This window comes from Guillardia theta (genome assembly GCF_000315625.1).
Source record: "Guillardia theta CCMP2712 unplaced genomic scaffold GUITHscaffold_5, whole genome shotgun sequence".
Taxonomy (NCBI): domain Eukaryota; class Cryptophyceae; order Pyrenomonadales; family Geminigeraceae; genus Guillardia; species Guillardia theta.
Genome location: NW_005434669.1, coordinates 392491 through 417056, shown reverse-complemented (window position 1 = coordinate 417056; position 24566 = coordinate 392491). Strand labels below are relative to the sequence as shown.

General features: G+C 53.6%; 10 protein-coding genes and 1 non-coding gene across 11 annotated transcripts in view; 7 read left to right on the top strand and 4 right to left on the bottom strand.

Annotated features, from left to right (window-relative positions):
* Positions 1 to 989: 989 nt before the first annotated feature.
* Positions 990 to 5337, top strand: GUITHDRAFT_100625 (hypothetical protein; the record flags this gene model as incomplete). Its single annotated transcript, XM_005840566.1, has 14 exons — positions 990 to 1021; positions 1079 to 1181; positions 1488 to 1643; positions 1692 to 1869; positions 1920 to 2097; positions 2146 to 2214; positions 2414 to 2516; positions 2567 to 2624; positions 2710 to 2790; positions 2841 to 2903; positions 2958 to 3561; positions 3677 to 3769; positions 3822 to 4009; positions 4055 to 5337. 14 exons carry the CDS (start codon positions 990 to 992, stop codon positions 5335 to 5337), a joined length of 3189 nt encoding a protein of 1062 aa, XP_005840623.1.
* Positions 5338 to 6063: 726 nt separating this feature from the next.
* GUITHDRAFT_150241 (hypothetical protein) lies at positions 6064 to 7002 on the top strand. The gene is made up of 7 exons (XM_005840565.1): positions 6064 to 6153; positions 6301 to 6364; positions 6414 to 6443; positions 6502 to 6688; positions 6737 to 6776; positions 6820 to 6867; positions 6920 to 7002. The coding sequence occupies exons 1-7, from the start codon at positions 6076 to 6078 to the stop codon at positions 6965 to 6967; spliced, it is 495 nt and encodes a 164-aa protein (XP_005840622.1). The 5' UTR covers positions 6064 to 6075; the 3' UTR covers positions 6968 to 7002.
* Positions 7003 to 7085: 83 nt separating this feature from the next.
* On the bottom strand, positions 7086 to 8060 carry GUITHDRAFT_100623 (hypothetical protein; the record flags this gene model as incomplete). Its single annotated transcript, XM_005840564.1, has 1 exon — positions 7086 to 8060. One exon carries the CDS (start codon positions 8058 to 8060, stop codon positions 7086 to 7088), a length of 975 nt encoding a protein of 324 aa, XP_005840621.1.
* Positions 8061 to 8514: 454 nt separating this feature from the next.
* GUITHDRAFT_t15 lies at positions 8515 to 8596 on the top strand. Its single transcript has one exon. It is a non-coding gene; the product is annotated as a tRNA-Ser (tRNA).
* A 445-nt stretch (positions 8597 to 9041) lies between these two features.
* On the top strand, positions 9042 to 10522 carry GUITHDRAFT_132738 (hypothetical protein; the record flags this gene model as incomplete). Its single annotated transcript, XM_005840563.1, has 4 exons — positions 9042 to 10156; positions 10190 to 10315; positions 10369 to 10402; positions 10454 to 10522. 4 exons carry the CDS (start codon positions 9042 to 9044, stop codon positions 10520 to 10522), a joined length of 1344 nt encoding a protein of 447 aa, XP_005840620.1.
* Positions 10523 to 10959: 437 nt separating this feature from the next.
* On the bottom strand, positions 10960 to 11808 carry GUITHDRAFT_100621 (hypothetical protein; the record flags this gene model as incomplete). Its single annotated transcript, XM_005840562.1, has 5 exons — positions 10960 to 11001; positions 11076 to 11133; positions 11200 to 11441; positions 11493 to 11600; positions 11650 to 11808. 5 exons carry the CDS (start codon positions 11806 to 11808, stop codon positions 10960 to 10962), a joined length of 609 nt encoding a protein of 202 aa, XP_005840619.1.
* Positions 11809 to 12925: 1117 nt separating this feature from the next.
* Positions 12926 to 18022, top strand: GUITHDRAFT_100620 (hypothetical protein; the record flags this gene model as incomplete). The annotated part of the gene is made up of 15 exons (XM_005840561.1): positions 12926 to 13016; positions 13119 to 13573; positions 13618 to 14316; positions 14376 to 14825; positions 14882 to 16525; positions 16677 to 16787; positions 16834 to 16919; positions 16966 to 17005; positions 17052 to 17144; positions 17185 to 17235; positions 17381 to 17475; positions 17521 to 17644; positions 17700 to 17838; positions 17900 to 17956; positions 18003 to 18022. The coding sequence occupies 15 exons, from the start codon at positions 12926 to 12928 to the stop codon at positions 18020 to 18022; spliced, it is 4155 nt and encodes a 1384-aa protein (XP_005840618.1).
* GUITHDRAFT_150239 (hypothetical protein) lies at positions 18008 to 18735 on the bottom strand. Its single transcript, XM_005840560.1, has one exon. It carries the CDS (start codon positions 18612 to 18614, stop codon positions 18225 to 18227), a length of 390 nt encoding a protein of 129 aa, XP_005840617.1. The 5' UTR covers positions 18615 to 18735; the 3' UTR covers positions 18008 to 18224.
* An 11-nt stretch (positions 18736 to 18746) lies between these two features.
* GUITHDRAFT_84240 (hypothetical protein) lies at positions 18747 to 20630 on the bottom strand (the record flags this gene model as incomplete). The annotated part of the gene is made up of 3 exons (XM_005840559.1): positions 19773 to 20630; positions 19299 to 19505; positions 18747 to 18990 (listed from the first exon to the last, which is right to left on the bottom strand). Coding segments are annotated over exons 1-3 (999 nt in total), but the record flags the coding sequence as incomplete, so codon positions are not given.
* Positions 20631 to 21548: 918 nt separating this feature from the next.
* Positions 21549 to 22870, top strand: GUITHDRAFT_64210 (hypothetical protein; the record flags this gene model as incomplete). The annotated part of the gene is made up of 3 exons (XM_005840558.1): positions 21549 to 21844; positions 22112 to 22318; positions 22627 to 22870. Coding segments are annotated over 3 exons (747 nt in total), but the record flags the coding sequence as incomplete, so codon positions are not given.
* Positions 22871 to 24109: 1239 nt separating this feature from the next.
* The window catches only part of GUITHDRAFT_64118 (hypothetical protein), a gene marked incomplete at both ends in the record, with an annotated part of 873 nt that continues 416 nt past the window's right edge, over positions 24110 to 24566 (top strand). Inside the window, 3 exons of the mRNA XM_005840557.1 lie at positions 24110 to 24169; positions 24217 to 24294; positions 24348 to 24375. Of these exons, the coding sequence (XP_005840614.1) occupies positions 24110 to 24169; positions 24217 to 24294; positions 24348 to 24375 (166 nt within the window). The remainder of the gene's footprint in view (positions 24170 to 24216; positions 24295 to 24347; positions 24376 to 24566) is intronic.

The window sequence follows — 24566 nt, the reverse complement described above, 5'->3', positions numbered from 1 at the left end:
GGAAGTAATGGAACAGAATAAGTATGGAGATATCGAATGAGAGGGGACAACAAGAAATCTTGAAACAATCAGCGTACCCGTGTAGAGTGAATGCGGAGAAAAAAGTGAGAGGTGGATAAAGCTAAAACATCGTGACCACGGTGAAAAATGACATAACAGGAAAAATCAGAGATTTCAAGGAGTAGCACAGGGCAGTAGACTGGCAGCACTACTCTCAGCAGTGAAGAAGACAAAAAAAAACTGAACAGGGAGGACAGGGCAGGTGGACAGGAAAGAAGACGGGCAAGCAGATAGAGCAACCTTAGGGTCCAGGCACAGGGCTGAATCTCATTACAGCACCAAGAGCACAAGATGGATCAATGAAGCCATGCTGCGGATGATATTGGACAACAGGATACGTTGTTTTATCTTCCCCGACAGCCCCTTTTACCCCACCCCCAGCCCCACCCCTTCATACCTTGATACCCCCACCCCCTTTCCTCCCAGTAAAGACGTCGCGATACCCTACCCACTCGGACAGATTTCAGGTGCTTCATATATGAAATGGACGAGTCAATTAATGCATTACATCTTCTATAATTCAAAATATGATGAAAGTTTCAAAACCTATGCTAGAAAATTGAATTCATGGGGTAGGGGTTAAATCTGTGGAAGTGGGTGGGGTAGATCAAAGGATCCCATGAGATTGCGATCACGACAGACCTCGGCAAAACTTACAACGGTTCGGTTGGGAGATGATCGCGAGATCAGTCGCATCAAATCTCTTCTGCGGAGATTGTATTTGAAGGGGTCCATCTTGTCATCTGGAAGTATCCTTGACCCCAAAAGATGCTTTTTCAAAGGAATTGATCGCCCGAGCTTCGGCGAGATTGCTCTCAGATTGCTTATGCTACCTTCGCGTTGACCTCCTCTTTGGTTGAAAACAGGGTATTTTGTACTATGGATTTGGGGGTACTGCTAATTTTCCTATGGGTTCATCGCACCAAGGGATGCCATTCGTGTGCGTATCTCAGTACAGCGGGTGAAGCAGACGGGGAAAACAAAGAGAAAAAAAAGACACACAACGAACACAATCTAGGTTTTGCAGGAGTAAGAAATCTCACAACAAAGGCATCCAGCATCGTGTCCTTGCTAAGATCACGGATAGAAAGTCCTACTCCTGGTGGATTCATGAGGAGAGGGTGAGCTTTCTGCGGAGAGCAGTGGCAGGTATGTGAGAAATCGAAAGCAGCAACTGAAAAGAAAGAAAGAAGAAGCACAGCTCGTAGGGCAATTGTTCTGCTCCTGATAGGGGGAAAATTCAATCTGAGGGCTGGACCTGGAGTTGTTGCATTTTTGGATCAGAAGTGGTACGATCCCACATGTTGGCTACCTGAGGGAGATTCGTCCAGCCTCCTGCTATCAACACATTGTCCAGCTGCTTGTCTTCAACTATGCAGGTAGATTACTTGACTGCATCACTTGTGTCTGGTGATCACAGTCAACAGGCTGCCGATTCCTTCATAAACATGGAAGGGGAGGGCGGGGGCAACAACTTGCACTCGTTGCCGATTCCAGAGTCAGTGATCCTACAAGCGATATCTGAGCTTACAGATGGAGCGAGACTCGCCGTTGAGACATGCTACGATCTATGGAAGGAGCAGGTTGATGCACGTGGAGGGTTTTGAGTGTTTGTGACAGTTTTGGGCCAGAAATTTGGGACAGAAGAGTTTATCTCTTTCATCAAGTGCTACTCATCCCAGAGCAGTACACTAGCTCAAGTGTTCAAAGATGGATCTCAATATCCTGAGATAAGTGCTTCTTCCACCGGAGGCTCTGTGGATGCCATGACTGGTTGTTCGAGTGACACCTTCTCCTCGAAAAGTCTTGGTAGCGTCGATTGCTGAAGTATGCTTGAGCTGTCTTGACTGAAGTGACAGAGAAAGGACTCTTGTCAGCTTCAAAGAAGCAGAAGGATTCTTCTGGATCATCTCCACAGACAGCAGGATCGGATAGCGATAAGGGGAGCAACGAGAAGGGTTACATGGCATCGGCGAGCGAGTCCAACGGGCACAGCTCCAACGGGCACAGCTCCAACGGGTGCGAGAGCGGAAACAGGTGGGGCTGCTCGCTTTGATGTGTGGACTCTGAGATGAGCTGTGTCAGTTCCAATGGGCATGGCAGCAGCTCTCATGGAAGTGGGAGCACAAGTGGAGGGAGCAGTGGAAGCGACAGGTGAGCAAGGAGTGTTGAATTGGTGATTGCTGAATGTCGCTTGTATGAAGTGCGGGGAAAGACAACTCGCCTACAAATGAAGATTTGACGAGAGTCGTTGTTTCTCGACCCAAAAGAAGTTCTTCACAGGCAAGACAACATCTGATTTCACCACATTACTCTGCCTTTGCCTTTGCCTGTCCGCTTCTTCCCTCTGCAGCTTCTCCGGAATTTTGAAATTTACGTCACAGAGATCTCTCCGAGGCAATGAAGCTTCGAACTCTGTTTCAAGTTCGAATCAAGATCCTGCCAAGAAGGGGCAGGTTGTCAGGATGGATAGATGCAGGGGTTGAAACTGACGGGTGAGAAGCAGGAGCTTGATCGTGAGACAGCTTCCCGGAAAAGACAAGCAACTTCTGAGACGTCCAAAGGTAACCGTTGTCGCATAGCTGATACACACGTGGATAAATGCAAGAAAGAGTACTCGGATACTTGAAATGACATGAAACGATCCAGGTAAGGATGAGTCAACCTCTCAATCGGGAAAGGGAGCAAAGCATGCTGTCTCCAGCCACTTGAAACGTCCACGGTCAGGAGGTGAAACGTGGAAGTTGTTTGACCATCCAGTGCTCAATGTGCTTCAACAGCCGAAGCTCTCTTTGAATGGAAGCGACTGCCAATGACAGAGGAAAGTGAATCGACTCAACCAGGTCCCCTGTGCTTTGTTGTGCGCCTAACTTATCTGAGTGACTTCCGCTGTACAGATAGCGAAGCTGTCTTCGACAAACCATTTGGCGAGTCTGAAATCAAAGAAGGCGAGGGAAAGAGCAAGTTGGCCATGGAGCATCGGTGGGTGCCAGGAATGCAGATGGACAAGGATGGGATGCCATTCATGACCAGCGCCAGCGCGCAAGAAAGCTCAAGCCTGGATCTTCAGAACAGATGGTCGTCGAAGTTGGCGATCTCAGAGCTCGGAGAGGTTCTCACGACAAAAGCGAACACTGCAGCGGGATGTAGCAACGTCACCGTACGTGTCTTGAGCAACGTGGAGAAGCGGCTGTCGTTGGGGAAGGTAGATAAGTCGCTCAAGATGATGGGAGACGATGCTGCGAGAGGCGAGGTGGTGTACATGAACAAAGCTGTGTTTGCGTTCCAGCACGTCAAGGGCGCCGATGTGGTCATCTTTGGCATGTACGTCAATGAATACTGGGCAAACTCAGCGCCAAATTATGCAGGGAGAGTTTACGTGGAGTGCTTCGATAGTCCTCCCGTGTGGCCTGGATTGCCTGGAGCAGAGAGACATGCCATCTTGACTGCAATCATGCAAGGATACATCGACTTTGCAGCTTCGAACGGCTTCAAGTTCATGTAATAACCTACCTCTCTGCCTCCCCTTGTTTGACCCTGTGCTCCTCCCCCCTCCCCTGTCTTCCAGATCTCTCCCTCCCTACTTCCTTTTCTCGCAACTGAGATCTGTCTTCAGGCATCTTCATGTTCCGCCTCCTCAGGACGCAACCAAGTATATCTTCGTTCAGCGCTCGCTCAACTTCAGGCTGAGAGTGACCATGCACCTCTCGTAAGATTGACCTGCTGCCCCCTAGTCTCACGTTTTCTCACTCCTGTCGCAGCTGTTGGTACAAGCGCATGCTCGAGTCCGCCACGGCCCTGGGGCTCATCTCGAGCTTCCACTGTGGATTCTCTGGCGACGATGTTCCTCAAGGGTTGCTGGACGTGAGGAGGAGGGAGGAGAAGGAAAGCTCCAACTCGCCTATCCTAGCTGAGGGTGTCGGTTCAGCGTCGTGGCAGTGCAAGCATGGTGAGCGACTTGTGATGTCGGCGCTGCCGTCTAATTGTCACTCAGGCTGCTTCAACGAGCGCTTCTTCGTCGCAGGTCTCCGACCAGGACGAGGGAGCCTGCGGGACACGATCCCAGTGATGCCCAACAAGATCGTCGGCAGCCGGCTGGACTGCTGCAACTTCATCAAGGAGAAAGGCCTCCAGTTCCACACGCTGTCGCATGCTCAGTATGCCACCATGGTGCTGGTGCACTGCATAGCCAGCGAGCAGCGCTCGTATGGCTTCATCGACCCGCGAGCGTCGCCGCACCTGCATGCGTCATCGCTGGTTCATCAGAGCGCGCGGCGTCTGGAGGGGACGAAGAGAGCTTCGCCTTTCCAGACATGGTGGAACCCAAGTCAGGTGAATGCGGAGATGGCAGCAGGCATCAGCAACTTGCCGTCCCACCCTCCCGAGTGGGAGCCAGCGGCCCCGCTGACTTCCCATGCGTTCGTGCTCGTGAAGTCCGGGCGGGGGAGGAACGATCCGAAAGTGCCGCACGCGGGCATCTCACCGTCATGGATGGGCGTCGGCGGGGTTGGTCCTCCTGGAATACACCCGGGGCACACTGAGATGATGATGACGCAAGACAGCAGGATGCCGATGCCCAAGGATCCGTTCCAGCACGGGTGGAGCATGTACAACGCTCAGATTAACCCCGCGAATCAGATGTATCCCATCGCTCCTGCCAACGTGGGCATGTCGATCCCTATGCCCATGAGCGAGATGTTTGACGGTCATGCCTCTCCAGCCGTCAGCTTGCAAGCTGATGCCCATAAGCGAGCGAAGGAAAGTGCCTCTTCTAGTTCTTCAAGTTCTGAGAAGAAGCAAAAGAAGAAATCCTCGAGCAGAAACAAGACGCCAAACGTGCAGGTGCCGGTGGCAGTGGCTGCATCAGAATCAACGTCTGCTAGGAAAGATGAGAGAAGCGATGCAGCTGCATTGATGAAGAGGAGCATGCTGTCGGAGCTGCAGGAGGAGATCGGTGTGGAGGACCCGATGCTGTGCTCAGCGGACGACGTCATCCTCCAGTGCGAGGAGCTGACCGTCCCTTCCCAGATGGCCTCCATCAGTGGGCGTGAGGGGATGGGCCTGTGCGACATGGACGCCGGAGTTTCATCCAGCAGGGATGGAGGTGAGAGTGAGTTTGCTCTGCTCCTGCCAGAGCGCCGTGCTCATGCCGGGAACGCAGGCCTCGACTGCGCCATCACGGCAATGCAGACAGTGGAGGATGCGAGCAACTTGAAGAGTCTGGACGTGAAGGGCCTCGACAGCCACTGGTCGCCTGTCCCCAACTTCTGGTCTTGATGCTCGTCACTGCCTTCCGATCTTCTCAGTCAGTTGGAAGTGGCACCGTGAAGCTTTGAAGTCCGAATTATGAAGCCGCTGGTCGTACGGTCATGAGAGTCAGCTGTTAATTCGTTCAACCGTTACTGTACCTTACTCTCTCCATGTAAACTGATGTTCTTGTAAACATACGTACGGTTCTACTTGCCACCCGGTATGGGCCCGGCAACTTGCCACCCGGCGTCTGACTCAGTCACTGGCCAGTGCACGGTGTCCGAGTGTGGCGGCTCTGGCCGCTGAAGTTTGGTCCCCCGGGCCCCAGTACTACCGTACCGAAGTACTCACTGGGACTGCCACTGGCCGCATGTACTGTACTGGGCCCGGGGCACCGATCACGGATCATCGAGTCCTGGACTCCGGGATAGTACACGGCACGGTCACGTGCCACGGTGATCGGACCGTCCGACCGTACCGTCACACGTCACTCCGACTGAGCCGGACTGGGCCGCCGGGGTGCCACGGAGCCAAGCCTACGGTCGGAGGCTCAGGGTGGTACTAGTGACTTTGGCAGTCAAGTGGCCGCCGCCCCGCCGGCGGCCCGGCCCGGCTCACTGACTGAGGCGAGTACTAGCCGGGCCGGGGACTGGGGCCCGGCCGCCGCGGAGTCACTGTCCGGGCCTGAGTCGGAACTGCGGTAGCCGTTCTTTAACTGAAATGTAACGCATGGTCATAACGGTTTTTGGAAGTGTAGTAACGGGAATGGCGGCGACGCTGCATACGTCGCTGGGAGACATCAAGGTGGAGCTCTTCTGTGACAGAGCCCCGCAGTCATGCGAGGTAAGAAGCCGCATGCGGTGAATTTGAGAGGGAGGAAGGGATGGCGGAGGAAGAAAGGTCGTAGGACGGGAGGCTAGGCGGGCTGAATCGCTCTGCTGCAATGTGCCCTGCGATGCTGGGCGATTCTTGACATGTTATGTATTACAGAACTTCTTAGCGTTATCAGCTAGTGGATACTACGACAATACAGTCTTTCATCGCAACATCAAAGGTCTCTCACGCTCAACTTGCTTCACAAGAGTTTACCCCGTGCCAACCAGGTTTCATGATCCAGGGAGGAGATCCCACTGGTGATTCATCTAAGCAACCTGCCTTGTCAAATCTGCATCTTGACGGCTTGTTCGCCAGGAACGGGAAAGGGAGGAGAAAGCATTTTCGGCAAGACGTTTGCCGACGAGATCAAAGAGGACCTCAAGTTCTCTGCCCGTGGGATGTTAGGAATGGCGAACAAAGGGCCGGACACGAACGGCTCACAGTTCTTTATCTCGTACACGAAGCTTCCTCACCTGAACATGAAGTATCCTCTGTTTGGCAAGTGAGTGGCTGAGCATCCCTCCCTCCCCCTCGTCACCTGTGTCCGCAGAGTCATCTCTGGGTGGGAGACGTTGGACGCGATGGAGAAGGTGAGACGGGATGATCCTGTGATGATTGACGCCCGTCACATAGGTTCCAGTGGGAGCGAAGGATCGACCGGTGGAAGAGATCAAGCTCAAAGTAAGCAGAACTTGTTGCTCTCTACCTCTTGACTTACGTGGATGCGGTTCAGTCTATCACTATACATGCAAACCCGATTGCTGATGTTGCAATACAATAGAAGACTAAACTAAATCAACGACTTTCGAAGATGTAAGACTAGTAAATGCTCGCAATCCAGCGAGGCTGCCAGGAGTGATACGATTGATACTTAAGCAGCAAGAAGGTAATGTGGATCATTACGTGACTCTTGCGTTCGGTAGAATAGCTGCCAAGTCTTCTTCACAGACAAGACCTGATAGCATCTGCTCCCCCTCTTCACGTGTTTTGACAACGTGTTTGCAAGTGTTGAATGCACAGATAGCAGCCGGAGGCTTGAAAAACATGCCATGCGGGTCCTTGGCCCCCAAGTAGATGAACCCATCTTCGAGCAAGATCAGTTTCGCGTCTCCTGTCTGCGTGTGCTTCACGACGATGCAGGTGCTGAGGGGCATCACTGTCCAGTTCCCATCCTTGTGATAGAGGATCGTTCCTTGCCCTCCAGTCTCATCGGACTTGGCCGCCTGCCATCCCTCGCTCATCATCCTCTCCTCGCTGAAGAAACGTCGTCCAGGCCCAGCCCTCATGGCGTTGTAAAAGTCTGGCGCCATGAAGAAGTCACCGGTGACATGCCCGTTGATGAAGGCGACGTGCCCCGGGCAGTCGTACGAGAAGTCCTGCATGTGAGGTAAATCAGTCACGATGCTGAAGATCTCGCTGGTAAGGAATCGGAAGAACCCAATACACATGTAGTGATCCTCTCCATGTATGATCTCCACCCCTATCCCGTTCTTGACGTTCCTGAACACCGTCATCTGCGTGTCTCCTCCCGTGACCAGCGTGTCCGACGGGTCCCTGTCGAACCTCGCGGCGACGTGCGTGCAGTTGAAGCTACCGTTGTAGCTCGTGCTGATGTCAGTGATGACCTCCCACGATGGCGCGCAGCAGCTGCTGTTCTGTGCTCGAGGCTCATCTGATCCTCCTCGTAGCCCCAGCCGTGTCTCTGAGGCACGGAGGCTCCTGGACAGGAAGACAGTCCTCCTCAATCCGAGTGGGCTACCATTGGGCGTTACGGTCTCGGTAGAGTGAAACGATCCGCAGGAGACGGCGATGATTAGGAGGAGGCAGCAAGAGACGTGCTGGTCAAAGCTCCTTAGCATCCCCTGCATGAACATCAACTGCTACACCAACAACCCGCAGGCCGCAAACAACCCCCCCTCCCCCTCCACACACCCCGTCCCCCCGCCGCCCTAAAATTTGCAGCCATCCCTCATCTCACTACTTGGAAGGGGGAGACAGCATCTGATAGACATTTTCACCATATGACGACTTCCTTTTCATCGTCTCTCTGCTCATGGTTGACCCCGCTCCTCTCCCTCTCGCTGCCATGGCAAGATCAGCCTTTTACTTCCTTTCTTACTGTGCAAACACTGAGATTTTCTTTGTCTTGTCGAACCTTTTCCTCATCTCGTCTCTTCTTCTCCTACACCATGTCATCCTCCTCCTCTCCCGATCTCTGTCTCTGTTTCTGCATCCCTCAGCCTCCTCCCTCCGATCTCAGTTCTCTCATGGTATCGATATCGTTCCTCCTTGCAAACATAAACCATGGGCGGAGCGCCCTGACACGAAGCAATCGTGGCCGAGCGGTTAAGGCGAAGGACTAGAAATCCTTTGGGGTCTCCCCGCGCAGGTTCGAGTCCTGCCGATTGCGATCTTCTTTTTCAATCTGCTTTTTTATTACGGTCCGCCATCATCCGTGGTTCCCTCCCCGACTGGCGTCGTCACAGAGATGGCGAACAAGGCTGTGGAGGACAGCATGCAGGAACACTTGGCGAGGAGACAGGAGCGGCCTGTGCATGGCCATAAGGAGGTTGACGCTTCATGGATGTGCTCCCTTTCTCCTCGAATGCTGTAGAGGCTTTCCTCCTTCGTGCATGTTGCGAATGCCCGCACAATGAAAATTAATGTCTAACTGAAGGGCAACATTTTGTGAGGCAGCGATGAAACGACGTGTTAGGAACCATGAGAGTGAGGCTCTGCCTTCTCCTCTGTCACTTGCCGGCAGAGCTTGGAGGGGAGGGGAGGGGCAAGAGCTTTACTCAGCTCTGCTGAGGTTTGTTTCAATGATCCTTGTTCTGATAGCAGTCTACACCACAATGTTAGGAAGCCTCTCTCAGCAGGTAGCCACGCCATTTCAAAATCTGTACTATGAACATGATACTCAAGTTCTGAATCAGAGCAGAATGGCTCTCCAGCGCTTTCGTTCCATGGGCATAATGCCGAAACTGGGCCTCACAGCAGGGAACTACCACTATATGGACGGTTCTATCTGCACGAACTGCGCACTTCGTCTGAGAAATCTTTGCGGGTATGAGACCAAGAATGCAACAAGACCTCCATTGGAGTTGCTCTTTCCCGGCGAACTCTCATCGCGCCGGAACCTGAACCAGCGAACTCTGTGCTTCCTGTGGTATGCGAACGTGATGTGGTCAAGAGCAACCGGAGGCAAACTTGGGTTGATGATCTCACGGTTAGGGGCAGGAATAGACAACAAGGTCACATTCTTGGAACGCATGCAGCAATATGAGGAGAAATACAACTGCAGGCCGTTCCAATCCTATCCTGTCACGTTAGATCTGAACGATTCGCGTAATTGCCAGCGCTTCTTGTACAGGAATGACTTGTTCGCCAGAAACGACAGCGATTTGTGGTTCTTGAAGGCTTCAAACGGCTCTACAGGCCGGCACATTCATCTCAGAACGAGGTATCAGATCGATCAGCTAGCGAGGGAAAACAAGAACCTCTGCCCTCGGCCGGGAACCGTAGCAAGCCTCTCAGTGAGCAGGCTGTGGACGATCGACAACAAGAAGTTTGATTGCAGAGTGTATATCTTGATTGCATCCTTCCAACCGACGTTGGTCCTGTTTCATTCTGGCCACCTTCGTTTCTCCGCTATCAACTTCACAGCCAGTGTCAAGGATGATCTAAAGATGGAGGCAGGTGATTGGTTGTCCGGTGTGAAGATCGACCCTGAGAAGGACAGGCTGCTAGCAAGGCACATCACAAACCCGAGGTTTGGAACGTCTCACACCAACGACACCAGTCGAGTCATCCGGCCGTTCGATACCCTCCGCAAAGAACTATTCCAACAATGGGGGCCCGAGGAAGGAAAGAAACTTTGGGCGAGACTCAATCGAAACATTCGGAGAGCTGTTCTTAGTGTTTTCTTTGCGATGAAAGGGTTGTTTCTGCAGTCGCAGTATTACAACAGGTCTCTACTTCCCTCCGCCTGCTTTCTTGACAGGTTCACTTTCAGGTGGGCCTTCGCCATCATCGCCTACGACATCGCGATCGACCAAGACCTCAACCCCTTCGTGCTTGACATCAACAGCGGGCCCTCTTTCTACCATGGCCACAAGTGGCCGACGTGGTGAGCAAGATTCAGTTGCGGCGGGAGGATCTAGTGATTGACGTGAATTCAAGGTTTGTGAAAGAGAGAAGCTTGCTCATACGTTCGGTGAGTCTGAATGAATGGAAACTCCAACTTGTGCTAAACTTTTGAGGGTAGGCGATGGATATTGTACAACATGTCGCATTTCTCAAAGTTTCTGAAGATTCCCTTGTGCTGCTGGTGTGACTGACTCTCCGCCCCGCAGCTTGCAGGAAATGAATCTCTCCGGCGCCTCCAGGTAACGATCCCATTTTTTTCCGGCTCTGTCCGCCTCATGACAAGCAATGGAAACAAGGTTGACAAACCCTGGGAAATGATCTACGAGGATGCTCCCCAACATTTTACCAGCCGAAACTCATTAGAAGATGGCGAATGTCTCGCAACATCCAACGAAACAAAGTAACAGAAGACGGAAAGACATGCTAAATTACAAGAGTACTTTGCTATTCAGGCTCAAGAAGTTGCAGTGATGTCATTCTGATTCAAACAATTCTGTGAGCGGCACACCCATACAATCAATATCTTACCACATTCACCAATGTATTTTGCTGGCCTCAATTCTATCAAGTTTTGACAATCATTCTTGACAAAATGATGAGTGACGTCCTCTTTTTTCCTCGTGTTTAGGCTGCGTGCTCGAAGTTTTCTCTGCCTCTCACGAAAATCTGGAATTTCACCAACCAGTTCCTTTAGCTGAACTTGCCGTCAAAAACGTTAACGAGACAACCATGCGACTCACCAACTTGAGGGAGCTCGGAGGCATTTTGTATTTACGTGTCAAGATCACATTCCGAGTGCTGTAAACTTTCGTTAGCCTCCTTCCCCAAAACTTCAATCTGAGCAAACGTCCTTACTAGGCTTACCAAAATGTTACAGTGTTGTAAGGAACGGATGTCCGAAGCACTTCCAGGTGCTCGAAACCCTCGGGCAGTTGTCCTCCACCGAATACTTTGATTCCATCACACTTGTCGCGTTTGGAACGGTCAGTCCAGAATGCCAACCCATGCTTGAAGATGACGTCTCGACACGTCATTGTTTGTTCGTGGAATGGGAGGAAACTGAACTGAGCAGGAACCAAAGTGTGCTGGTAGCTTTTCTTTTCAACCTTGCACAAAGCAAAGTCAGCAAGACCTTCCTCTAATGCAGTCACGAATACCGTGAGGGTCACGGTGGTGCCGCAAGGTCCCAGAACCATGCAGAGGACCTGCGCAAGAGTCTTGTCCCCAACGCAATGCCCGTCGATCTTCTTGATTACATCTCCTGACTGCTCGCAGAAAGTTTCAATCATGAGCATGAAGCTCACACGAGTGTACCTCTAAGCTTTCCGAATCCTTGCTTTCGCATCCTTCCACGAATCCTCTTACGATAAAATTTTCTAATTCACCAATCTTCTCCACGTCCACCTTTAACCCTATCCCGTAGAATTCATCGTTGTTGCTTGGCAATTCGATCGCGCTCTTTTCTTCCTTCATGAAATTCGAGCTGTTTGAATCCCCAGAACCGGTATTTGAATGGAAATCTGCCATGAACGTTACATGAATTCGTTTGTTTCAGAGGTCAATGAACAAGGAATTCATTCCATTTGCACTATGCTGCATTCCCCCACGATTCCATAACCCTGTCGACCTATAACCTAACTCTTGGAGACTCTCTTCTTCCCATGTCTAGTTTTTCTTCATCGACATTTTGAACAAGTATTCTTGCTTTGTCCTTGTCCAACCTTCTTCACTTTCATCCTATCTCTTGTTCCTGGGGAAGGAGCATCTTCTCTTCTGAGCGTCTCCTCCATTCCTCCCCAGCCTGGACAATCCTGTCTGTGCTCCCTCCGCCATTCCTCTTGCTCTCCCGCCTTCCTTCTCCACCTTCTATCCCATTGGCGCCTCCTTCTCCCTACCCAGTTTCGCACTCACCCACCCCTGATCTACCGCAACCACGTGAAGTCACAACAAGCCAATTCGACACCTCTCGGTCTACCCCGTCCTGTGAGCTATAGGACCCATAACCCCTCCCCGTGATGTCAACCCCCACCTACCTACCATGAGTAACTTCGGCAGTGAGTTTATGCGTAATTCAGTGACCCCTCCACTCCTAGTTCAGCCCCTCAGTCACCCCCTACACTACAGTCGAGGGTTGTCCGATCATCCACCCGTGCCTGACTCAGGGAAAAGTACCCCTTCCATTGAAGGAATCGACCTAGTGGGTGCTGATGTACCCTACCCCCATGGCCCTCTTCGTCAACTTTCCACCTGCGTTGCCTCGTCCAACCTGATCCACTTTCACCCCCACCCCCTTTCTCATCTGCTACTACCCACCTTTCTGAGAGGCGAGGTGCAACATTGGCTAACGATCAGTTTACAGTCAACTGAGGGGTGGCCCGGCGCTACTCGAGTTGCCCTTTGCCCCCCAGATGGTCAACCATACCCTCGATCACCTCAGTGAGCCGCCCGGCACCGGTCCTGACTCGGCCCAAGGCTAACCCGGCGCCGCCGGGCGGCCGCCGGGCCCGGCCCGGCCCGGCCCGGCCCGGCGGTCGGACAGCGAACCCGGGGCGGGCTTGGCTATCGGCAAATTGTTCCGAAGGGTCCCAAAATGGCGGGAGACAAGTTGAAAGAGGACGACGACGACAGTAGGGAGAGGCAGGTGCTGCGATATGTTGACGGCAGCATGGACGGCAACATGCGTAGAACGACTGAATGGCAAAGTTGAACAGAGTGCGGAACGTAGCGAGAGGATACAATTTCCTGCTGGTTCAAGGGAAAGTTGCTGATGCCGAGCATGCCAGGTGTATGGGAGACTGAGGGGAGTGGGAGGGGTTTTTCACCCTATCAAAGCATCACCAGGCTGTGTGAGAACTTTTCGGAGAGGAGGGAGAAGGAAGTTTCCCGTCTTGTCTCCAGAGCGTACGATGTCTTGTTGTTCGGGCCAGTGGGCGACCATGTGAGTGCGTCCTATGTTGAAGAGAACGTGGAGATGTTGGGATACTCCCATCGCCAACATGGGGACACGGACAGAGAAAATGCGCTGAAAATGATTCTCGAGAAGCTGAAGTGTAACGTCGCGTCTCTGAACGGAGATGAGTCCGTTTGGAATGTTGCCATGGTCCTGCTGATGCTCCGCAATACCGACCACGCTTCAAACATGCCGGCGCAACAGATGCGCAAGGAACAAGATCTTGCTGTCATACCTGCGTTAGAATGCTCCGAGTTCTCTATGATTCATCCGCAAACTTTTGATTCGGTAAATTTGATTGGACGATGCGTTAGTTTTGACCATAGTAACAGGACAGCAAGCTTTTCAGTCACCATTTTCAACAATACTTCTCTTTCGATGAAGTCGCACAACAGCGATCACCAAATTTTGAGGTCCATGATGTTGATTGTTACAAGGATTTTCCTTCCTTAGATGCAAGCGAGCCGTTCTCCTATGACATCCTCCTCCGCGTTATGACATCGCGCTCTCGCCCATACCTCGATGTCGATGTTTCGACCTCTCAAAAACTGAAGGCTCTCCAGACAAGCATTCTGATCACCGGTGATACGCACGTTCATCAACCCTCCTACAATAAGAATGGTATTGAAGGCTTGAATTCCGATTTCAGTGAACAGAAAAACTGCTACTGGGAGGATATGGTACGGAATGCAAAGTGGGGACAGCAAAACCCAGCAACTCAGTTGCCAATCAAAGAATATGAATCGTTGTGCCGCTATCATCTTCCTGATGGAAGTGATCAGTTTGCATCCGAAGATATGATAGATGATAAGCAAGTCTTGCGAGATCTGAAGTATCTTGCCTTTGGATTTGCCAGTGCAGTTTTCAAAGGAGACAAGGAGAGTTGTACTTTCTGCTTGAGGAAACCTTGTCGGTTGAAAGGAAGGTCAGTGACTCAGACTACATCTCTGCTGGGTGAGATGTGCGATGCGGGAGCACACGTCGTCATGATCGAACAGTTCATTTCGAGACACCTTTCAACTAACGAGAAGGTCGGCCTTGATTTCAGCTTTTGATTTTCTTGTTCAGATGGTCCTGACTGCATGGACAGGTTGTCAATTCCTTCTGCGGTGTTCTCTCGGAATATTTGCGATTCTACAGAGAAAAGATGATAAACTTGAGCGCAGCTATCCGGAGGCGTAGGGTGAGGAGCAAGAAATCCAGGGTGGAGCTCGATGCTTTGGGGAACCAGATAGTTGGAAACGAAGATTTTAAGGAAAATAGTGACACAAGTGCAAAGCATCACGGGATGGCAGTCAACACAGAATCTACAGTGATGGAGATCTACTGTCATACTGATCGCTTTCGACAGCAACTGCGTTTGTTGCAATTTGTTTGTTCCGATGTACAGAGAGCCCACGCCAGCGCCAAAGGATTGAAAAGATCTCAGCTCCTTCTCAACAGACTCTACACGCTGATAGAAGACGATGCCGGTGACAGCGTGTTGAAGAAATGCCTGTGCCACACAATGCACCCCTACTTAGAGACCCTCTCGAGATGCGTAAGTTCGCTCCTTTCCACGACTCCTTCCCTGGCGTGTTGACTGTTTTACAACAGCTCTTCTTTGCCGAAGTCCCTGAGGAAGGGGGAGAATTCCTCCTGATCCACGATCGGTCGGTTCCACAAGGCAGCGAGGATCATTACTCCAAAGCATTCCAGCTCAAGTCGGAAGATCAGTGTCCTGATTTCTTGAAGCCCATGAGGGAGAGAATTCTTCGGACCGTACAGGGGCTCAGTGTCCTAAGGAAATGCAAGCCTTCTCATCCTCTGGCTAAGATTTCCTTCCGGCCGCCTATGAAGCTCTTCTACAACTGGAGCGATGTTCTGCGATTGACAGAGTACCATCGGAGATTCCATGACGTGATTGAAAAGGTGGCGATAGCACAGGCTAAGAAAGAGAGGAAGAAGCTGAGAAAGCAAGCGGAACTGGCTCGACAAGGTTTCCGAAGGAAGATTCAAGAGCTCGCGTCCACCTACAGATCCATCGAGCAACGGGAGGCACTCGTCCTCGAAGCTGCGCAACGTGAGAAGGAGCAGCAAAGGACAGAGTTGAGGGATCAGGTAGAAGAGAGGAGAGCCAGGACGAGGAAGAGCGAAGCCCTGGAGAAGGAGGAGGAGGAGAAGACTGTCAATCAGGTCGATCGCTTCGGGGCTTCTAGTGTGGAGGAGCTAGCTGCACTTAAGGAGAGAGCAGCGCAAGCCATTATCGAAGAGTACTCCTTGCGGGTTGAGCGGCTGAGAGATGAGGAGAGGAATGCGACATGGAGCGCGAGGAGGAAGAGACTGCAAGACAAGCGGATTGAGCTGGCGATCAATGACATGATGAAGCTGAGGGACCAACTTTTGCGTCGACATGAAGGCAAAAGTGAAGAGAGCAAGGATGAACGTGGATCGACTGCTGCACCAGACGTTGATCTCTCTGTGCGCACCACTGCTGAGCATCTCCCGACGGAAAGGAAATCTTCCAACGAAGATGTTGGGGGGAAGGAGGAGGAGGAGGAGGGGAGCATGCGAGAGGCACAAGCTTCAAAATCTCTTCCAGATCAGCTGGTGGATTCCAGCGCAACAGAAGAAGCGACTGCTGGTGAGATGAGCATAACGCCATGGCTGGACCGAGTCCACTCAGTTGCAAGAGACGCCGAAGAATTCTGTGAAGAGCTTGCTTTCCGCAGAGTTGCAGGACCAGCGACAGATTCCGCACGCGAGGCATCAGAGCAGGCGGCAAGGAAGAGAATTGACTTTGGAGGGCCACAGACGGAAGATTCTACTGGCGATCAGTCACAGATCTCTCTGATGGAGCTGGAGGCTTTGCAAGAGGACTCTTCTGATGATGAAGATGACCAAGAGGATGGTGAAGGGGAGCCGAACTCTGTTGACATGGACTCGCTGGAGTCCGGAACGAGATCTGCAGAGCCCCTCAACTTCGAAGAGGAGGAGGGGGGGGACTACAACACCCCTATCCCCGTGGCGATCGAGCACTGTATTGTTAACCCCATCCTCCTGCAGTACAAGCAAGTCAGCAAAGAGATTGTTCGGGTTTTCCTGGACGACCTTGAGTTGGAGCGACACCTTCGAGCGCTGCGTCGCTACTTCTTTGCCGAGGACGGGCTGTGGGCGCGAGGGCTGGCACGAGGCGTTTACTCGCAGGATGGTTTTGTCTACGGCACTGTCCTGCAGAGCTTGCAGCACATCCTGAAAGAGGTTAGGAGCAGCTCAGTCACCTTGCCCTTGTCCCCTCCTCCCGTTCCCTCATCGTTGTTCCTCCATCTTCCCTGTTCTCTCTCCTCTCTGTTGTGTTCCCCTCTCAACTCTGTCTTACCGCTCGTGCTTTCGTTCTTACTCGCATGTCCAGGCGCTGGTTGAGAGTCGTTTGGACTCAGACCCGTTCTCACGCAGACTGTCGTTGCACCAACAGCTGCAGGACGACAAGCACTCGCAGTCTTTCCTCTATCTTTCGTATGAGGTCCTGAGCAGGCGGTAGAGGCTCAACTTCCCCTGATGTGGAGCAGGTGGAATGGCCGCTAAGCATCATCATACACCGAGAGAGCTTGATGAAGTACCAGAGGGTCCTTGGGTTGGTACTTGAGATCCGAAGGTCAGTGCACTTCCCTCGCAACCTCTACTAACAGACATGTGGGCAGAGCGCTTGACTGCTTGTCGACTGCTTGGAAGCAATTGAAGGTGTTGTGCCGTCACTTAGAAATTCACACTTTTACAATCCTTTCAGAATTTGCACTCCAAACATCACCCGCACGCCCACACGACCTGCCACGCGCTCCGGCACCAGATGCTGCACTACGTTACCATCATGCAGGCGAGGGTTGATGTCGGTTGTGACGAGAGTCTGACGGTCTTGCAAGGGATACCTGCAATCTCAGATGATGCACACGAGTTGGAAGGAGTTGCTTCAGGTCATGCACCATGCGTCATTCCTCTGTCCTGCTCCTTCCCTCCCTCTTGTCTTGGCCCTCCATCTGCTGTTACCTTGTTCGTCGCTCCTCCCCTGCTCTTTCCTGCCTCTTCCCCTTCTTTCCATTCCTCTCATGAGGCAAGCAGGGTCTGCGGGAAAGCGAGAAGATGCAAGATCTGCAGGACCTGAGAGAGAAGCATGACACTTATCTAGCAGCGGTGACAGACAGAGCTTTGCTCAGGTTTGATCTTTTTCTGCTTCTTGTGGCGACTCTGATGAGCGTTAGCGAGCGCACATCGTCAGTGTTGGAGATCGTTCGTGCAGCTTTGTCCTCCGTCATTGACTTCAGTCGAGCAGTGGATAGATTTGCAGAGCATCCTTCAGGTCCTCTGCATGACTTTCTGGATGAGGTCGAGGATTCTCTTGTCTGAGCTTGGAGGGGGAAGTGACAAGTTTGCACAACAGGTGAAGAAAATTCAATCGAGCTTCGAGAACAGTACCGGGTTTCTGGTGAGATCAGAGAAGTTGTGTGGAGATGAGATGAGGACTGGTGATGAGAATGCTGACATCGATAATGATGGAGAAGACGATGATGTTTGTAACGGTTAGAGTGGTGGAGAGGGAAGTTGTGGTAATAGCGACGAAGGTAACGATGATGCTTGCAGCACAAGGTCATATATCTCATGCTTCAGAAGGGAAGGAGCAAACAAGCTCACTTGCAGGTGAAGTGCGGAGAGTGTGGACAACAATGCATTGACTGTGTTACAGGACTTGCTGATTCGTCTTGACTTCAATCATCATTTTGCCCGCTCCTTGAATAGGAGATGATGTCACATTAGCATACACAGACTGATCGACCACAATCAAAATTTTGAGTCGCAGCTGCCAAAACTTGTACATAGTCTATCCTTCCTTTCACAGGGGCAACCATGAAAGGAAGCCGCAAAGGCCTGCTTTGACCACGCAAGCATCTTTGTATCAACCTCAGCGTCAATGCTTCGCCTTTCCATTCGAATCCATGAAGCGGCGAAGAGCTCGTTCGATCGCGACCTTGACGTGCTGTTTGTCTTCTTTCTTCATCTCTTGTCCTTCCTCCGGCTCCAACGGAGTCACCTGCTGAATCCAGCTCCCCCGCCGGCTCCCCCTCCTCCGCTTCGACTTGATCATCAGCTCCACCATGTCCTCTGCCGTCAGCTCCTCCTTCAAGTCCCAGTAGCTTCCCTCCTTCTCCGCCTCTTTCAGCGCCTGCAGTAGATCCTTGAGGGTCGACCGTCCTTGCAGCCGCTCCCACGCGTCCTGCGCCTCGTTGTACACCTGATGGATCAGGTCCTCGCTCCCGTGCTTCTCCACTAGCTCCTGCCGGCTCGCGTAGCTGTCCATGACGATGGCGAGCAGCATGTTGAGGATGATGAGGGAGACGACGCAGATGTAGGTGCAGACCCACGCGAAGCCCATGCTCTTGGTCGTCTCGTCGAACGCCTTCAGCTCGCTCCAGACGCTCAGGTCCGCCACAAGCAGCTCGAAGCAAGTCATCAGCGAGTCCCACAGCGTCGCAAACTCCTTGATCTGGTGCCCGAACAGCAGCGTCCCGATGCTCGCGAACCCCAGCTCGATCATCACAAACACGATCAGAAAGTGCACAATGTCGTTGGACGCCGCAAGGAAGGTCTCCACGATGATGGCCAGGCGCGGCTGAGCGCGGATCACCTCCAGGAAGTGGATCATGATGAGAATCAGGTTGACCGAGCACAGGATCCTGTACGTCCCCAGGTGGTAGATCACCTCCTGTATCCGATCCTGCCCCGATCCCGTCAGCCGACAGCCTCCCCCTCTCTCCTCCTCCTCTCCCTTACCTGGACCTCTGCCTCATGCTCCTTGAAGCTCTTCGCGATCTCCTCGCTGATCGCCGTCGTCTCCTTGAGCAGCCCCAAGTGCCACCAGAAGCTCAGGAACACCGACAGCACGATCGTGCCCCCCGAGATCACGTCCCACACTCCCACCTCCCTCTTGGCTATCCTCTTCCTCATACGCATCCCCTTGTCCACCATCATCGCCAGCAGACACACGTACCACGCTGCGTCCCACCCGTACGAGCTCGCGGGGTGGAGCGTGTACGGGTCGAGGATGACGGAGCCGATCTCGAACTCGTTCTTCACGTAGCCTCCTCGCTCCAGCTTCAGCTTCAACGAGCACTGCGTGAAGATGCTCAGCTCCCCGTTGTACAGGGTGACGACGATCCGCACGTGCTCCGTCTGCCGGTCGATCCAGTGCCTCGCCTCGAGGTACTTGACCTGCTTCGCGATCTCCTCCTGATCCCTCTCCGGGTCCAGCCAGAAACGGTACACATCCTTCCCCTCCTCTGCCGTGAAGCCCTGCGAGTAGGAGGCAGACTGCGAGAAGTCGATAGCCTTGCTGTACTCCTCCCCTCCTAGACACTCGCCTCCTTGGGCCGGGCCGGACGACGGCACGTAGTCCAGCGGGGGGCAGAGCTGCACGCCGAAGGGAGCGCGGTCAGCCTCCTTGCCGGCGGGGTGGCACATAGAGCCATAGAAGGCGTCGAGGAGGTGGATCTGACACTCGACGGGCCGGGCGCGTCGCTGCTCGAGCCGGATGCTGCCGAGGATCTTGTTGTACTGCATCAGCCTGCCCCACTCGCTCTTGGCAAGGTTCCTGCCCGCTGCATCTTTTTGCACAAATGCAACATCGAGGAAGACGTACTCGAACCATTTCCAGAACTCGTAGACTGTATGTATGTCTTGAAAGTGAGAGATAGCCGCGTCGTTCCTGGCGGAGAAGAGAAAGACGTGCTCCACTGACTTCTCCACCAGGCTCATGCGCTGCACGTCGACGTGGTTGAGGACAGACAAGAAGAAGGCGATGCAGGTGAACATGACGAGGGGAATGTGCCTGCACATGTCGCGAGAGATGGCTGTGCTCTCGAGGTGCCTGAGAAAATCTCCTTTCCGGATCGAGAGGCTCTTGAAGAAAGTAGATGCAAACGTCGCAGCACTCTGCGCATGGAACCGCTTGATCGGATCATCTTTGGGGTTGTTCTGAATCTCTTCTTGGGCCCCTTGCTCCTCCATAACAAGAAGTTGGGGGCCGTTCAACCCTGCTCAGGGCAGCAGCGCGAAAACTAATGGAGCAATATGTCCTCAGGGAACAGGAAGCAAGCAGAGGAGAAGACGGCTCAGGAAGCTCAAAGTAAAGGGCGTCGAGGAAGAGCTGAGGGATAACGGTAGGACAGATCAACACTGGCGAAGACAGAAAGAGTCAAGGGCAGGGAGGGATATCGCAGGAGTTTGACGAAGGGGAAGGCGAGGGGAAAGGTGAGAGACAGAGAGGTAGATAGGTGAGTTCAGGTCAGAGATGAAACAGTGTGAGAGGGAGCAGCAGGGATGGGAGGGGGGGGCAGGAGGATCAGGACAAGAAGGCGCAACGCACGGACACTTCCCGGGCCGCCATTTCCGGGGAAGCAAGGTTTTAATGTACAAATCTGTATAATTACCTATAGGGCTGATGATGTAAATTCGTACTATGGAATATATGTGGGTGAACAACTTGGTACAAAATCATGTTTATATATATATATAGATGAAGCCATATAAGTATTTTTACTTCGTGAGCTGTAAAATATTTCTTTTAAGCAATTTTAACTTGACCATTCTGTTTTTCAAAGTTTTACTTCTGGTACCTTAAAACCTAGTACCTTAAAACCCTTTTCCGGCTTCTGGGGAAAGGTGGAGGAATGCAGCTAGCGCGCGGGCGACGAGGGTCGCGATGCTCGCGGTAGTGACTTAGCGACCAGAAGATCGTCCGACAGGCCCTCCCTTGCTACTGATCCATCGACCCACTTGCGGTCAACAGGCTGCCATGGAACATAACGGGGAGATGGATGCGGCCGATGCGCCCAACTCACATGCTTCAGTTATTTCTGACGCCATACAGCCCACCCTCAACCCTGATCCTGCTACAGCAACAAACCAGCCGCCAGGGGCTGAGCAAAGTGAGATCAGTCACAGCGGTTCGTTTCGGGGGCTCTATGCGATGCAAAGAATCAAACAGAGTGTCGAGGGGCTCGGAGCTTCTTTCCGGAACAGTTTTAGCAGCTCACAATCCAGCTTGAAACGTTTGCTCCCCAGCGCTCAGACAAGCAATGTAATCAATAAGGCTACAGCCATTCCCCGCAAACTCCTCCTCCAGCACCTCGAGAGCACAGCCATCTCTCGCGACATGTGCAGGCACATTCCCCTCGTCATGTTCACCTGCATCGCCTTCTTCTTGTCTGTCCTCAACCACGTCGACGTGCAGCGCATGAGCCTGGTGGAGAAGTCAGTGGAGCACGTCTTTCTCTTCTCCGCCAGGAACGACGCGGCCATCTCTCACTTCGCAGAGATACATGAGGTCCAAGAGTTCTGGAAATGGTTCGAATTTGTTTTCGTTCCCATCACGTTCCTGCAAACTTCCCCCGATGGGTCCCCTTTGGACAAGAGCGAGTGGGGCAGGCTGATGCAGTACAACAAGATCCTCGGCAGCATCCGGCTCGAGCAGCGACGCGCCCGGCCCGTCGAGTGTCAGATCCACCTCCTCGACGCCTTCTATGGCTCTATGTGCCACCCCGCCGGCAAGGAGGCTGACCGCGCTCCCTTCGGCGTGCAGCTCTGCCCCCCGCTGGACTACGTGCCGTCGTCCGGCCCGGCCCAAGGAGGCGAGTGTCTAGGAGGGGAGGAGTACAGCAAGGCTATCGACTTCTCGCAGTCTGCCTCCTACTCGCAGGGCTTCACGGCAGAGGAGGGGAAGGATGTGTACCGTTTCTGGCTGGACCCGGAGAGGGATCAGGAGGAGATCGCGAAGCAGGTCAAGTACCTCGAGGCGAGGCACTGGATCGACCGGCAGACGGAGCACGTGCGGATCGTCGTCACCCTGTACAACGGGGAGCTGAGCACCTTCACGCAGTGCTCGTTGAAGCTGAAGCTGGAGCGAGGAGGCTACGTGAAGAACGAGTTCGAGATCGGCTCCGTCATCCTCGACCCGTACACGCTCCACCCCGCGAGCTCGTACGGGTGGGACGCAGCGTGGTACGTGTGTCTGCTGGCGATGATGGTGGACAAGGGGATGCGTATGAGGAAGAGGATAGCCAAGAGGGAGGTGGGAGTGTGGGACGTGATCTCGGGGGGCACGATCGTGCTGTCGGTGTTCCTGAGCTTCTGGTGGCACCTGGGGCTGCTCAAGGAGACGACGGCGATCAGCGAGGAGATCGCGAAGAGCTTCAAGGAGCATGAGGCAGAGGTCCAGGTAAGGGAGAGGAGGAGGAGAGAGGGGGAGGCTGTCGGCTGACGGGATCGGGGCAGGATCGGATACAGGAGGTGATCTACCACCTGGGGACGTACAGGATCCTGTGCTCGGTCAACCTGATTCTCATCATGATCCACTTCCTGGAGGTGATCCGCGCTCAGCCGCGCCTGGCCATCATCGTGGAGACTTTCCTTGCGGCGTCCAACGACATTGTGCACTTTCTGATCGTGTTTGTGATGATCGAGCTGGGGTTCGCGAGCATCGGGACGCTGCTTTTCGGGCACCAGATCAAGGAGTTTGCGACGCTGTGGGACTCGCTGATGACTTGCTTCGAGCTGCTTGTGGCGGACCTGAGCGTCTGGAGCGAGCTGAAGGCGTTCGACGAGACGACCAAGAGCATGGGCTTCGCGTGGGTCTGCACCTACATCTGCGTCGTCTCCCTCATCATCCTCAACATGCTGCTCGCCATCGTCATGGACAGCTACGCGAGCCGGCAGGAGCTAGTGGAGAAGCACGGGAGCGAGGACCTGATCCATCAGGTGTACAACGAGGCGCAGGACGCGTGGGAGCGGCTGCAAGGACGGTCGACCCTCAAGGATCTACTGCAGGCGCTGAAAGAGGCGGAGAAGGAGGGAAGCTACTGGGACTTGAAGGAGGAGCTGACGGCAGAGGACATGGTGGAGCTGATGATCAAGTCGAAGCGGAGGAGGGGGAGCCGGCGGGGAAGTATGCGAGCACAGGTGACTCCGTTGGAGCCGGAGGAGGTTGGAGGTCTGTCGAGGACGGAGAGCTTGCACTTCAAGGAGCTGGTGGACAGGGTGATAGTCAGAGTGTCTTCGAGCAGTAGATGAAGGGGTAGTCTAGAGCTAATAAACTGGGCTGAGAAGGCTTGTTCAGTGTAGTGTTCCGAAGCTTCTCAGCCACCGGTGAGCCACCGGCGGTCACCGGCGGTCTTATCGGATGGTCCACCATCTTTCGCGGATTCTCATCAGGGGCCATTGGAATGGCGGGGCTCGTGGCAGCATGTGCCGTGTCGTTCTGCGCAGGTGGGAGGGATGGAGGGAGAGAGGGAGGGAGGGAGAGAGAGAGGGAGGAGGGGCGGGGGAGAGGGGGAGAGAAAGCTTAGGAGGGAGGGGGTAAGGAAGGGAAGGTGGGAGGGCTGAAGGGTGTGTAAGCGGGTTAGGATGGAGGAGGAGGTATTGGATTGACAGCTCCGGTCGCACTTGCAGGCTTCATGGCGTCAAGGATTGTCGCGCCTGCTGTGGATAGGAAGAGCCTTTTGATGCACGACGAGGATGAGGACGAGGATGGAGGTCGCCAGAGCTCCTCCTGCAGTGTCGACAGTCGCTGAATGATCCTGACAGCTGGTTCCAACAAGCTACGCAACGACTTCGGCATGACCGATGGGCCTGGGAAGATGGTGAGTGCTGCTACATGCCTCGCCTCGCCCTCCCGTCCTCTCCCTACTCCTCCTCCTCCTCCTCCTCCTCCTCCTCCTCCTCCTCCTCCTCCTCCTCCTCCTCCTCCTCCTCCTCCTCCTCCTTTCACCTTGCGAATGCTCCTGACGTGAGGGTGGGCAGGTGCTGGTGGTGAACCAGGAGCTCAAGATGGGCAAGGGAAAGATCGCCGCGCAATGCGGGGTACATGTGGAGCTGCCCTGAGGTAGGACTCACTGGCGGTATGGCAGCATGCTGTGCTGGGTGCTTACAAGAGGGGGAAGAAGTATGCTCCCTCCGCGCTGACGTGGTGGGAGAAGTTCGGCCAGGTGAGACGGCAGTCCCTGTGTGTTGCAAACGTCGGACTGAGAGGAGCGTGTAGGCGAAAATCTGCGTGCAATGCCCGACAGGTGGAGGATAGGAGGGAGGGGAGAGGCAGGAGGGGAGGCTGATGGGAGTTGGACGGCAGAGAGGGATGAGAGAAGAGGAAAGGGGGATGGGGAGGGGGGGAGGAGGGAGGAGGAGGAGGAGGAGGAGGAGGAGGGAGGAGGAGGAGGGAGGAGGAGGAGGAGGAGGAGCGAGGGGAGGGAGGAGGGGAGGG

Coding starts and splice junctions, on each gene's coding strand:
- GUITHDRAFT_150239 (XM_005840560.1), bottom strand. CDS start 18,614: ATGGACAGCTACGCGAGCCGGCAGGAGCTAGTGGAGAAGCACGGGAGC.
- GUITHDRAFT_150241 (XM_005840565.1), top strand. CDS start 6,076: ATGGCGGCGACGCTGCATACGTCGCTGGGAGACATCAAGGTGGAGCTC. Junction 6,154..6,300: donor GAGCCCCGCAGTCATGCGAG/GTAAGAAGCCGC, acceptor TATGTATTACAG/AACTTCTTAGCGTTATCAGC. Junction 6,777..6,819: donor CGTTGGACGCGATGGAGAAG/GTGAGACGGGAT, acceptor CCCGTCACATAG/GTTCCAGTGGGAGCGAAGGA.